The sequence below is a fragment of the Brassica napus genome, chromosome A8 (assembly GCF_020379485.1).
Source record: "Brassica napus cultivar Da-Ae chromosome A8, Da-Ae, whole genome shotgun sequence".
NCBI lineage: Eukaryota > Viridiplantae > Streptophyta > Magnoliopsida > Brassicales > Brassicaceae > Brassica > Brassica napus.
The window spans coordinates 15030503-15044345 of NC_063441.1; the positions used below are offsets into that span (position 1 = coordinate 15030503).

General features: G+C 33.7%; 2 protein-coding genes and 1 long non-coding RNA gene across 3 annotated transcripts; 1 reads left to right on the forward strand and 2 right to left on the reverse strand.

Annotated features, from left to right (window-relative positions):
• Positions 1–239: 239 nt before the first annotated feature.
• Positions 240–3249, reverse strand: LOC106359820 (protein DETOXIFICATION 51-like). The gene has a single exon (XM_013799449.3). The coding sequence runs from the start codon at positions 2102–2104 to the stop codon at positions 494–496; it is 1611 nt and encodes a 536-aa protein (XP_013654903.2). The 5' UTR covers positions 2105–3249; the 3' UTR covers positions 240–493.
• Positions 3250–7665: 4416 nt separating this feature from the next.
• On the reverse strand, positions 7666–11226 carry LOC106361177 (transcription factor bHLH68-like). Its single transcript, XM_013800890.3, has 7 exons — positions 10667–11226; positions 10092–10467; positions 9684–9764; positions 9097–9162; positions 8907–8972; positions 8341–8400; positions 7666–8224 (listed from the first exon to the last, which is right to left on the reverse strand). The coding sequence occupies exons 1-7, from the start codon at positions 10981–10983 to the stop codon at positions 8027–8029; spliced, it is 1164 nt and encodes a 387-aa protein (XP_013656344.1). The 5' UTR covers positions 10984–11226; the 3' UTR covers positions 7666–8026.
• Positions 11227–12214: 988 nt separating this feature from the next.
• Positions 12215–13046, forward strand: LOC125577042. Its single transcript, XR_007315368.1, has 2 exons — positions 12215–12792; positions 12887–13046. It is a non-coding gene; the product is annotated as an uncharacterized LOC125577042 (long non-coding RNA).
• Positions 13047–13843: the final 797 nt, after the last annotated feature.

Genomic DNA, 13843 nt, shown 5'->3' on the forward strand with positions numbered 1-13843 from the left:
TATAAGAGAATCCAAAACATTCACTCAAACCTGTCTGAATCTTTGAGACGCAAGTTTTTGTTTCTCATAGGGTTACTACCTTTTTTCAAATTATCATATTACTCCCTTTCCTTTTCTACCACCCCTAACACTTTTTTTTACTGTTTTCATCGGTAAATTCTTTCTCTTGATATTTTTCTTTTATTTAAATACTCAGTTCTCTGTCGTTCCAGCTACATGGTCCCAAAATCTTTTACCCCAGATTGTTGGGTGTAACTAAATGGTCAATAGTTAGGAAAGTTTACGTTTCCAAAATTTTGATGTGATTATTTTTTCATTTATCTGAATTTATTTGAATAACTCATCGGAACTCCATATAGACTGCCAATCATAAGGGCACAAAAAAATAAGGAGTACAAAAAAGGAAGAAATGTTAATATTTTCAAGAAAGACAAAACTTTCTCCTTGTATTAAGAATTTAAAAGGGAGGTGAATATAAATATATTTTTAATAATTAATAAAGCACCGTGATGCGAATCAGTGGCTGTGCCTCATCGCTCTCACCGTCGCCCCCTATAGTATTCACCACCGCCTTAATAAGATCACTCTCTACAGACTCGGCGCAGGTTAGCGTCTGCGCTTTTTTGGCCTCCGTTTCCCAATCTGTGGTCCCCACCACGTACATCATAAGACCGGCGCAGCTAACCTGCGCTGCAAGGAGTCCTAACCAAAGCCCATTAAAACCAACTCCGGCCCAAAACCCAAGACCCAAAGCCACCGGCATACCCACCAGATAAAAAGCACCGAGGTTTACGTTCGCCGCCGTAGACGGCCGTGCCGTACCCCTCACGACACCACATCCCACCGTCTGAGGACAGTTTCCGATCTCGCATAGACCCAAAAGCGGAAGCGCCGCCGCTGTTAGCCGGAGAATCTCGTCGTCTCCGGTGAAAACTCTTCCCCAAGCATTTCTAACGGAGTAAGCAAACGCCGCCGCGATAACTCCCGTCACCGCCGCGAAAAAGACAGCTACCGTCGCGGATAGCTTGGCTGTCTTGGGACGGTTCGCTCCCAGCTCGTTTCCAACACGAGTAGAGACAGCGAAGCTTAACGAAGACGGAAAGACATAGAGAAACGACGTTGTCTGAATCAGAACTCCCATAGCAGCAACCGTCGACCTCGGGTTCACGAGCAACCCGCAAAGAACGATCATGATCTCGTACCACCACCACTCTAAACACACGGAGACGCAGCTCGGTCCCGCGAGGCGGAGCAGGGGAGCCCATCCTCGGAAGCAGTCCCATGTCGGGTTGGTCCACGTGGGCACGTGGAGACCACTCGCCCAGACGTAGCATATCAAGAAAGTGACGACGAGGAGGTTGGTGACGGAGGAGGCCACTGCAACGCCGATTAAACCGAGTCGGAGGTAAGAGACGAGGAAAAGATTAGCCGGTAAGTGAAAAACGGCGCCGAAGAGAGTTGCTAGAGTGACGGGGTGGATGATAGCTTGAGCGCGAAGGTAGGTTCTGATTGGGTGAAGGAGAGTGTTTGTAATGAGATCAGGGAGGGAGAAGATGAGATAGGTCTGAGCTAGCTCCGCGATGTCGTGGTCTTGGTGAAGGTAAACCGAGATTTTACCAACGTTGAGCCAGAGAACCGAGACCGGTACGCTGCAAACCAAGAGGAAAACCACGGTTCGGTGGAGGGTGAGAGAGAGGAGTTTGTAGCGGTGAGCACCAAAGGCTTGTGAACAGAGTGGTTCCATACCGAGTGCTAAACCGGATAAAACAGAGTAACCGGTTATGTTAGCAAACGCAATGGCGAGCGAACCGGCGGCTAATTCGAGGTCACCGAGACGACCAAGGAAAAACATGGAGACGGCTGAGCGAAGGTAGAGGACTAGAGCCGTCAAGGCGATCGGAAACGCGAGAGTTAAGAGAGATTTAGCCTCCGTTACAGCTTCGGACATAAGTGGAGATGTTCTGTTCTGGCAATGCAGGAGACTTCGCTTTGTTTGTTGTTGGAATGTTTTGACCGAGAAGAGATCAAGGAAGGTTCCGGTTTGAGATTGCTGGTTCTCGGACACGGCCATGCCGGTGGTGGTGGTGGTGGTTGTGTTACACATGAAGGTGATGATGATTTATGGGACAGAGTAGGACTTCTCTCGGGAAGAGCCCTCTGGAGTTTTTGAGGTTTTGTGTGAAGAATTTGAAAGGAAGAGATTGAAACTTGATGCTTCTTCTCTCCTCTAGCTATGTTACTATATTAATAAAGGAGTTCTTCATTTTCATTTTATTAATTTTTTATAAAGAAAAGAATCTAAACAACTTTTTCAAATAATATTTTTTTATCACACTTTAGGAAATACTTAGGGGTGACTTTTTTGATATAGTATACATTAGTAGTAAATTGACAATGTAGATATACATGACTGTGTTTCAAAAAAAAGAAAGTGTTTCAAAAAAAAAAAGATACACATGACTGATTTGTGGCATTAGAAGGATAAAATAATAAAAATTATTTACATGTAAATACCGTTGGACCATAAGTTAAAGATGATGTATGCAGTAAGTATTAGCAATATACAGAATATAGTCAATTTGAACTTATAGAAAATATATTAGTTATAGACAAATATGCATTTGATTCAATTGAGATAAGAGATTCAAACCTAATAATTATTTCTATATAATATTTATTCAGAATTTAATGAGAAAGTGAAGAAAATATATCATAGGTAGTAACATTATGAACATGGTATAAAGTTTAATAATTTACACTAATATTGATATCGTATGGTGATTTGAATTTAAGTTGGTAAATATACATGTGTGAGTTGTTGTTTATAAAATACAAATATATCATATTAATCTAATGTTGAATTACTAGTATTTATATAGTCAAATCGTGTACTAAAACTCCATGAGATGTACATGTATCCAAGCTATTGACATCGATATTTTTTTGTAAAAAATCAGATTAATTAATTATACTGATATTCTCGATGCTCAAAAAGTTAGAAATGTATATAAGGTTAAGTTCATTTGGTATAATTAACATAAAATTACCATTGACAACACCGATGATGTATTACTGTAGATATTTTAGTTAAAGGCAGCTCATCGTAACGTCTAACTAGTTCGAAGTACCTCGATTTTGATCATAATATATCGTGCAAGTTTATTACACGTGAAATATCGAATCTTATTCAAGCGACCATTGGCACGGAAAAATCGTTTGCATTTTTATTTACAGATACTTCTTTTTAACCCTTTTAATGTTCTTTTTTGAAACTAACCATTTTAATGTTTGTCAAGAAAAAAAAAACTAACCGTTTTAATGTTCTTCCCGCTTCACATAAACGCTTAGGCTTTATTTCATTTGAATATATTACTGTGCTAAATTCTTGAAAATAATAATTTTATCTATATCCGATAATATACATATGAACTAGAAAAATGAACATAGTATTGATAATAAAAACTCTAATGAAGACTATATTCGACATATTGGTATAGTATCCGGTGAACAAATTATGTTTAATAGCAACTTAAATCCCCGATTTATATATTTCCTAATTGTTTGTAAATTAAGAAACATCTGTAGTGGAGTTTAAATCTCCAGGTCTATTAATGGCTTTTCTTTGACTAATTAACCTTCCAACCAATATATCAAATACTAACTTTTATAGATGTATTTATAAATATTTCTATAGATTTTGTAGCAACGTTGACGATTGCAAAATGTAATTTTTTATAAATGCGGTTGGGCGCTGCTATTCCATAAACTGGTATGATAGCTTCAGGATAGTAAATGCCTAAATGGTAATCATAAGCGTGAAACCAGGTTGTACATCCGTGTGGTCTGACTTAGTCTTTCACACGGAGGTTTTTAGGTAGTGAAAACAAAATAAGCTCTTCCGTCAGATGCAGATACTATATATTATTTTTTCACTGTATATATGTGTATATTGCATATTGGTTCTAAATGTTTTTCGTCGATAAGATTTAAATTAAAGAGATAAAATAGTGGCTCTTATGGCTTTGTGATCGTTCACAATTAGAGGACAGCCTTGACCTACTAATTAGGCCTCTGGATTTTTGTAAAACTATTTCAGTCTCCGGTACATTTGAAACGTTCCAGCAATTATGTGACAACCTATCCTATTCACTAGTACTTCAGGCTCACAACTATGCAAGACATCACTCCAACTCTTCTATTATGAGTTTTATCTGATTCCATAATTATGTTGTTGGTACGTTTAGTGAATTCAAAATCTCACTATTTAATAACACTCTTACATGATAAATTGTCACCAATTGATCGGTGTCATGCATAGCTATGAACCTGAGATCATAGTGAGTGAAACGGGTTGTCAAAAATTGATTCAAAGATAATCCATGTTATAGTTTTTCTCTATTATCACATAAAAAGTTCGTTTCGTAGAGTTGACCCGATGAGAAAACTGAATATTTGTTTGTATTTTTTTCAATTAAAACATAAAATGGGTATATATATATCATATAAGGTAGATATAATCAATGGAAAGCGAGGATATGGATATATTATCTTCAAACTGTTTTGCATGGACATGAAAACGTGACGTATCTAGATGATGGTCACAGAACAAACGCCAAAATAGATTTTCGATCGAGAAAAGGTTAAATTCACAGCTGGATTCTAGAAATTCTTCTTTTTCTCTGTACAAGAAAATACATATACCAACAAATTAATTGAGAAGGAAAGGAAATGACATTTAAAATATAAAAGTTTTACTTATATAGTTATATGAAGTGGCTGAAAAAATGCAAAAGTGAAAATATTTTTGCTTCCCTTACAAGAACATAAGGCTAAAAAGGGGGACATGTGCCCTCTCCCCCATGCAATTTTATTTTACATTTATCATTTCAACTAGATCTTCTTTCCAAATGATTTGTATATCCATTTTCTGGTATATGAGTATCAAGATAAGATAGGCTGGCTTCTTAGACTATAGCGCTTAAATCTATACGACTCCTCATAATTCAAACATTCATATCATGAACAGCAGTGTTTTCCGATTTCCGTCAACTGTATATTTTTCCCATTTTCATTTGTCGTTTTATTTATATAGTTTTAATTTATGTGTTCACAAATTTTTTTTTATTCTTTCAAAAAAAAGTCGAAACAGTCCATTTTTTTCGAGTAGGACCAACATGTAGTGATATGTGCATAGTGCGTTCCTCTCAAACAAGGTTAGAATGAATTTATTATTTATAGTTACATAATTGAACTTTTTTTTTTATTATACACGGTTTCCTCAAAGGCTTCTTAGCCCCAAAGGATTAATCTGTGTCGCTGCATTCCGAATGTGAAATCTACAGTGGCCGAGAATCGAACCCAGGTGACGGTACTCACAGCTGTGAACCCTTTACCACCAGAGCTAGACGCCCCTGTTTAATTGAACATTTTTAAACAAAAATAAACTAAGTGATATTTAATAGTATTTATATTTAAAAGTAAATATTAAAACATTTGTAAATATTTAATGATAAAATGTTTCAGGTGTAAAAATGATTGTATTATTACTATATCACTTAAACAACTGAGCGAAATAATTCATTGCTGAAACTTGTCCTTTTGCATCTCTTGTTTGAGACTCCTGTACAATACAGAGAAACGTCTAGAAATAGTGAAAACCGGTGGTAAAAAGACATCTAAAAATATAAAAAAAATTGTCACGTTTGTTCAAAAAAATAAAACTACATTTTAAATTGCTGGTATATATTATTTAGCAAATCAAGAAATTTAGGCAGTTATTTGGAAATTTATATTTAGACCCAAAAAAAACTTGGAAATTTATACGTGAATTAGGGTAAATTATGACAACTGACGACTGTGAATTTAAGAATCGCTATTATTGAGAAGAAAAAATCGCTATTACAAGAGCTTTTGCTAAAATTAGGGCCAATTCTGACAACTGACGACTGTGAACTGAAAGTGACTAATTGTGTCAGCTCTCTCTCCCTATCGGGACCACACACTCGGAGACTATGTGTCTCTATTGCGGAGGACGTCCTCCGAGTCCCCTCAGTTTTAGTCCCTCTGTACGGCGCCGTTTCGATTCTATCTGTGTCCCACGTTGGATCCCTCACATGTTTTCCTCTCTCATAATAGCCGTAAGATCTTGTATTTTTTAACGAGATCACACGGTTTATGATCCCTTTTATACGAACCACCACATCTCTTCTCTTGCGGAAGTCCTCCACGGAACATTAATTGTTCATACATGTCGATGTATTTGGGTTTATCTTTCAATTAATGTATTTACATCATTACGTTTTCCTTCTTTTTTTGTTAAGGGTTTTTATTTTCTTCGTATGATGTCATAAACTATCATTACATCTGGTTTTTATTTTGCTACTTGGATATTATCATCTGACTTTTAAAGCTTAGTTTTCCACTATGATTAGTTAAGTTAACAAGGCATATATAACTTTTCGTTTGTGGGTTTTATTTTATATCCAACATTTCTTGTTTAAATTAGTAAAAATGCAGTGGTAAAATTTGAAGCCAAATTATATATGATTTGACATTGAAAATAAGAAAATAGAATTTGACTATATTGTGTATCTTATGTGGCAAATGAAAAAAATTGTCATAGAAAATACTAGTTTGTAGTCACATAACCATCTCTATCATATATCAATTAGATATGAAGTAATGACACCTTCACTCGCTTAAAGTCGATCTCTTTGGCTCACCATCACATATGGGATATACACACAGAAACACAATATTTGTATCGCTTTACAGGTTAAATTTTGCAACAAATGTGATTTGTGTACTGGTATATATGAAACGACTTAAATTATAAAGTAGGTATGTAGTGGATCCTTTTCGATCGCCATAACTTATGACACAGTTTATGCATGTGCCCGTTATCCATTTTCAGACACTTCTAGTCTTTAGGAGATAACATTAAATACATCTCAAGATCATATATACCTATCTTATTTCACCTTTACAAAACATGGTGCAGATAAAACATCACTGTTCACTAGATTTTATATATGGTTTAATGGGAATACATATATATGTGTGTGTACTCATATCCGGTTTGTTAATGTATTACTACTATATATGCACATATGTGTGTGTATAACGCATGGGCAATTGGCATGATAAGCTAAATTAATTTCAAATATACTTTCGTTGTGCTGTTAGATCCTATATGTAGAATCCGTGCTAACCCAAGTATGCATCTACCATGTGCATACTAAGGTGGTCAAGCATGCACACAAAATATATTGAATTTTCCATTGATCAACAAGACGAAGCCAATGGATTTAAACCACTTGATTTTTATATTCTTTATGTCAAGTAAAAGATTTTTTTAATAAATGTTTTTTTTTACCCAGTTCACGAATCAATGGCTTCAACTGCTTTACCTTTTTCGAAAATCTGACAAGGCAGAAGTAGAATGAAACAGTCTTTCTGTTGTGTCACAATACCTCTGAACCATAGGTAGAAAATCAGGCAGACTACCTATCACACTAACATACTTGAAGAGTCTTTTCCGCGAAAATTCATACGATTAAGAACCACTGATTAAAACGGCGAATGAAGAAAATCTCATAGCCTCTATATTTTCCAGCAATTTGATTTTTTTAATGTGTTTCAGTTATATATTTAAAACAGTGGACATGATGTATAATCATATTAGCAAATGTGACGACACAAATCACATGGAAGTAATGAAAAGAAAAAAAATAAGTAACCACAAATTACAACCGATAATATAACAAACAGTTTCCTAAAGAAAGGACATAATAATGCTTGATCATCTGATAACACAACGAATGATGAAACCCTAAACGCATATTCACCAAATGCTAAACGCATATTCTCTAGCAAAGTATTAATAAAAGAAGTACTTTGTATATAGCATCATGAGCAATCAGCCTTGGAAACTCAATTTGTTGGTTTCTCAGTAGACTGACGGCTCGTGATGTTATATCTTTTTTTGCTAAGGTTGGACTTCCGCGTCGCATAGTTTCATTGGCTTTCACTGGAAACCGGCCGAGCCGAGCGCCGGAGCCCAATAATCGGCGCCGTTGTCGCTGCCGACTTGGAGTGTGCAGGAGATTGGAACAAGACATAAACCTCGACTTCTCAAGTCTTTCTTAGGTTCTTCATTTGCATTTTGATTTTCCGTGGACGAAGACGAAGCTCCTCTTCTCTTCATGCACTGATCATTCAAGATCTAAATCATAAAATAAAATAAAAAATAACTTTAGATTTATAGCATTATGATGTGTCTATATCAGTGTGTACATATATGTGCTTATTATGCCATATATGTGGAACTTTGGTGCTTACATGCTGTTGGTGCCTCATATTCCCCGATGCAGTCGTACTAAAGTATGGATGACTCAGAGCCTCCAACATTAAAAAAAATATATATATAAATACTTCATACATAATCACATCAATCAAATATTATTTAACATGGAGAGAACAAAGCTTTATACTATCTCTATCTCTCTTTTCATTATTTTTAATAATATGTGTGTCTTTTCATCATCATCTAAGATCATTGAAATGATTTTCATTGACCAATAAATTTATATTAATGTTTTTTTTTTTTGAAAATATATTAATGTTTTTTGGCCGAAGACTTTCTGTTCATAAAATAAAATATATTAATATCCAATTATTCATACACTATAAGTCTACAACTAAAATATGTTAATCTAGTGATATCATAGTGAGATGGATTTCCACTAACCAGGAATTGATGGTCGGAGACCTAATACCAAAAATATTTTGATATATAAATTTATAATTGTTGTTTTAGTAATCACTTGGATTACTGTGACAGAAATATTTTCTCGAAGTTAAGTTTAGCATGAGAATATTGGGAATTTGGAAAAGACGAGTCACACCTCAATTTGACTATGAAGGAATCTAATGTATCCAACAGCTTCCGACAGGACTGAAGCTGTGTCAGTCTGCAAAAGATGGGTAAAAAAGGGAGAATAATGATTTATATTAATATAAATAAAACTTATCTATGTTACAGTTTTGATTTGATAAGATTAATAATGCGATTGGTTAATTAAAATTGATCTTTACCTTGCCAAATGGAGATACTAGCTGATGAAGCGCTGCGATCCGTCCTCCTAGTTTCTCCTTTCTCACCTTTAATTATCAAAATCTATATAATTAATAGCATAAAGTAAAAGCTTAATCTATATGCATGTGTGGTTATGCTTTCTTACTAATCATGCATAGAGAAAACGTGCTTCCTTTGCAAGTGTAAGTGATTAATATATTTGGGTTTATAGCTAACAGTTTTACATCGAATCGAATTCTTAGACGAGTCTCGCCACTTCTACGTATCGAAATCTTACAATAAGAACAAACCTTGAAATCTAAAAACTAAATGTATAATAAAGGGTGTTGAGAAGTATTTGAGTTTGATTTTTGTGAAAGAGAGAAAAAGGAATAATGAACAAGGAAGAAGACAAAACATGAAAGAACGAAAGAGTTACGAACACACAAAAACCACAGTTTATTCCGTACCCATTCTGTTTTGTTTGTTTCTTCTGTTCTCCTTTGTGTTTGGGTTTTTGTTTTGTTATTATGATGTCAGGGAGAGATTTTATAAATTGAAGTTATATAGGTTAATTAAAGTTAAGATGATATAATCAATTCGTTACCTTGAGGGTTGACTGTGACGAAGGAGAAGGTTGAAGCCTTGGCTTCTTATTAGTAGACCCACCAATATCTAAGCTGTTACACTTCATCACATATATGGATACCAACAAAGTCAAGATAGATTAGTCATTAAGCGAAAAAATCATAGCAAAAGCCTGTTTTGGTGAGTATTGAATTTAGATCCAAACCTGAAATAAGACATAGTTTGTCCTATTCTTTTAAATGACCTTTAACTCTTTAAGAATTCACTTTTACATAGTACATGCTTTACTGATATATATGTTTATTAATTAGATCTTATTTCGGAATTTTCTCTTTCTACTTTCTCTTTTAAATCTATTTAGCAATATTATTATTATTGAAAAAAATATGTATTCAATCAAATTATTAGATCTAGAAAAAAGAATTACCTCAGAAGATTGATCCGGGGGAGTGTGTCTACCCTCGGAAAAATTAAGACCATTGTGATTGCTAGAGAAATCAAACATACTGTTGTTGTTGTTATCGTCGGTGCTATTGAGGCTTGTTGTGGTTGTGGTTGTGACACAAGACTTGTTAGGAGGTGAATTTGGAGAACATATGAGATGATGGCCATTGTTGTTGTTAATGATACTCTCTTGTTTGATGTCAACAACCCCCATCGAAGCTTCTTGGTGGCTTAGGACTTGTTCTTCCCAGTTCTCTAGTCTCATCTTCCCTTGAAAACTATGGTGTTGTTGTCCATCATGATGATTATGATGGTTCATTATCTCCAATCTCTCTTCCTCTCCCATCATTAATCCACCCCTTAGGTCACAAATAAAATATTCGTATTAGATTTGCGTATTTGATACTGAAAATACTAGAAACACACACAAAGAAAAGTTTGGGTTTCATGGAAGCTGATATAACATATGTAAGAACAAAGCCATAAAGTTAACTAGAACTCAAGATCATGTCCTTAGAGAATATGTCCGTTGAGGGACAAAGAGTGATGGGGAGTTACAAAAGAAGTTGGCTAAGGCTCCAAGACTCAGGAGGGAGATCATTTCTTTCAAGCCAAGAAGAGAGATTAGGGTTATTAGGCAAAGATGGTGAAGAAGAAGTCGACGGATATGGTAAAAAGTGCGGCAAGAGAGTCGGCATCATTCGAGGTCGGAGATAATTGTTGTTATTTGTCATTTGTGGCGGCAATGGCCCTTGCTGATGACCCATTAACGGTGGTGGTGGCCTCATGTCACCGCTTTCTTTCCACCAATTAGGGTTTCCGGCCGCCATCATCTGTTGAAGAACCGGCGAACTTTCCGAAACTCCTCTATTCATCCCCTTCTCTCTCTACACTCTCTCTTTAGATCTCTTTATGTGTTATCTAATAAAGGGCTTTGGAGAAACTTTGAGAGAAGTGTTTGTTCTTTAGCTTAAGTAGTATTAGTTTCTTGGAGAAAGAGAAAGAGAATGAAAACTCAAAACTAACATATTTTGATCTCATTAATTTGTTAACATGTGATGTTAATTTTATTTGGAGTTTTAAATTTAAAAAAATTGTTTTAAATTTTTTCTTCGTCTTCTTCTCTCTTTCTCGTTCCTTTAATTTTCTTTCTTATATTTACTTGATTCTATATCATATATGTATATACTTTTTCCCCATGCTTTAGCTTTATCTTAAAGTGAGGCAGAGAAAGGTGGTAGCTACGTTTATTATCTAAATCAATACATGAGTTGAGAAAAACAAACAAACAGTATTTTTAATCAAGAAAATAAAGATTATTCGAATATTTAATATACGGTTTATAAAATTTTCGTATATATTTTACTAAAAATATTTGGGTATATCACAAGTGTCTTGCGTCTATGGTCTACGCATCCGCCTTTTTCTTCGAATGTAAATTTAATTATCCTTTTTCCATCTTTAATCATTCTTCAAACTTAGTGATTTTTTTATGTGATTTTTTTTTTCAATTAGTAAAATTGCATCTTTAATTTAACGGTTTAGATTAATTAATATTTATTCTAAACTCGCAATGATTATATTCTGAACCAAAACTAGTGTTTGGATTTTGTAGGTACTAGCTACTCGAGCAGTCGAGCTAACAGTTTTCCCCTAATTTAATACCCCTAAACTAAATTAAAATGATAAATTAGCTAAAAAATTGTTGATAAATTAACTTCATCTATACTTTTTTTTTTCTAAACCGTGCTATTTGAGTTTTACTAATAACACAAATAGTTCTGTGATCCTTTTGCTTTAATTGAATTTTCAAATTACTCGCTGAGGAAATCGTATATTGTAAATAATTTTTACAATTACTAAAAGAACCTACAAACAGAATAAGTATTGTGTTTTAAAAACACTTTGAACATGTTATACATGGCAATATAGTCGGGAATGTAAAATTATTCACTTCGATAACTCATATTCAATATCTAAAGAAGAAAACAAAAAAAAATTACAAAAAATGATTCTTTTGTTGTTGTTTTAAACGAAAGACTAGATTCTGACCCGCGCTTAAAAAGCGCGGGTATTTTTTGGTTGACCGTAAAGCTAAATATTATTTAAATTTAAACTTACTATTATATATCTATAATATTTAAAAGCTGTTATATTATTATTATTTTCATCTGCTCGGTCTTGTACAATATTTTCATTGAATTTTCATATCCGAGTCAGACTTGTAGTCGAACCGATGGATCTATTTACTCGTATATAAGTGAGGGTAGGATATAATAAAACGAACATGGTAAAAATACCTCACAATAATATTAATCTTTTTGAGACAATTGTTTTATTAGTAGAAATCTATAATATAAAATAAATGATCTGTTTACATTTATTATTTTTTTCAATTCTGTTTACATGTATTTATGTATTAATTGGTGTTCAAAATATTGTATTTTTTTAAAGAAGTAATTGAAAGTGGGTCTGAAGTTAAATGGGATTAAAATTGTTTTTAACTTAAATGGGTTTAGTAGTAAAAATCGATTTGTTAAGTTAAGGGCCCAAGCCCATCAAAAAATTTGTACCTGCCGACAAGAAAGGATTAAGATCGTCTCTTGTTTTGACAGATTGAAACTCTAAAAAAAAAATTCGGAGATGGCGATTCCCGTCCACTCGTTCCTCTCGGATTTGATCTGGTATTATCTCTTCTTCCTACAGATCGAACACACTCAAACTCTTCCATATCTGATTTTGTATACACGGAGATCTAACATTCAAAAATAATTTCAGGTGTTGGGTCCATGTGATTTCCGATGACTTCCGAGTACAAATCGGTCAGATTGTAATACTGAAACAATACCCGACAAACATGTAAGCGTTCGCTGTTTGAATGTTAACTCTTTTTTTATCGTTGTATAAAAAATCATTGTTGGTTCTTATTACACGAATCTATATTTGCTGCAATAAATAATTATTTCTGTTTAGTTAATATATTTTGGTTTCTAATTATCCTCTTCAGCACAAGTTATTAGATATCTATAACGAAGAAAATCAAATATGTAAGATTCATATACATCAATTGATGTATATTAATTGATATTTTTTCTGAATATTGTTAACCATGATTTTTTGAATCGTTTTTTCTTTTCTTGTGAGGAGTTTGAGTTTGATTTTGATAAAGATGGATGTTAAAGGGTTGAGAGTAAGATTGTATTTATAATATAGGAGGGGTTTATAGTCGATCAACCATAATTGAATATTTTGTAATCAAATTGGTTATCGAATTTTAAGGAATAAAATCTAAGCAAGCATCAATTAGTTATTTTGGTTGATAGATTTTAGGTAAATTGTGTAGTTAGCCGTAATAAATAAACTTGTAGAGGAAGGAATTTAGAATATTGGTTAAGGTAATTACGTGATTGAGAATAATAGCATTGATTCTTAATAATGATTATTTAAACGTGATATTAATCAATAATATCCTGTGGAGGAAGGAATTAATATTTTTGGTTTAGGTAATTACGGGATTGAGAATATATACTATTGATTTTTTTTGTTTTCCAAATCACTATTGATTCTTAAACGTGATAAATATTCAAAAAAATCTTCGAATATATACACTTAGCATATTTATTTTTCTCTTTCGTGATCATTTCGTATCAATGTAAATAAATGTTAGTTACCGTATTTATAGGAATAAAATCTAAGCTTTTAAAATTTTTTGTTGTTGACAATAATAAATAAACT

Coding starts and splice junctions, on each gene's coding strand:
- LOC106361177 (XM_013800890.3), bottom strand. CDS start 10,983: ATGAATAGAGGAGTTTCGGAAAGTTCGCCGGTTCTTCAACAGATGATG. Junction 10,468..10,666: donor AGCCTTAGCCAACTTCTTTT/GTAACTCCCCAT, acceptor TTGTGACCTAAG/GGGTGGATTAATGATGGGAG. Junction 8,973..9,096: donor TAGTATCTCCATTTGGCAAG/GTAAAGATCAAT, acceptor CATCTTTTGCAG/ACTGACACAGCTTCAGTCCT.
- LOC106359820 (XM_013799449.3), bottom strand. CDS start 2,104: ATGTGTAACACAACCACCACCACCACCACCGGCATGGCCGTGTCCGAG.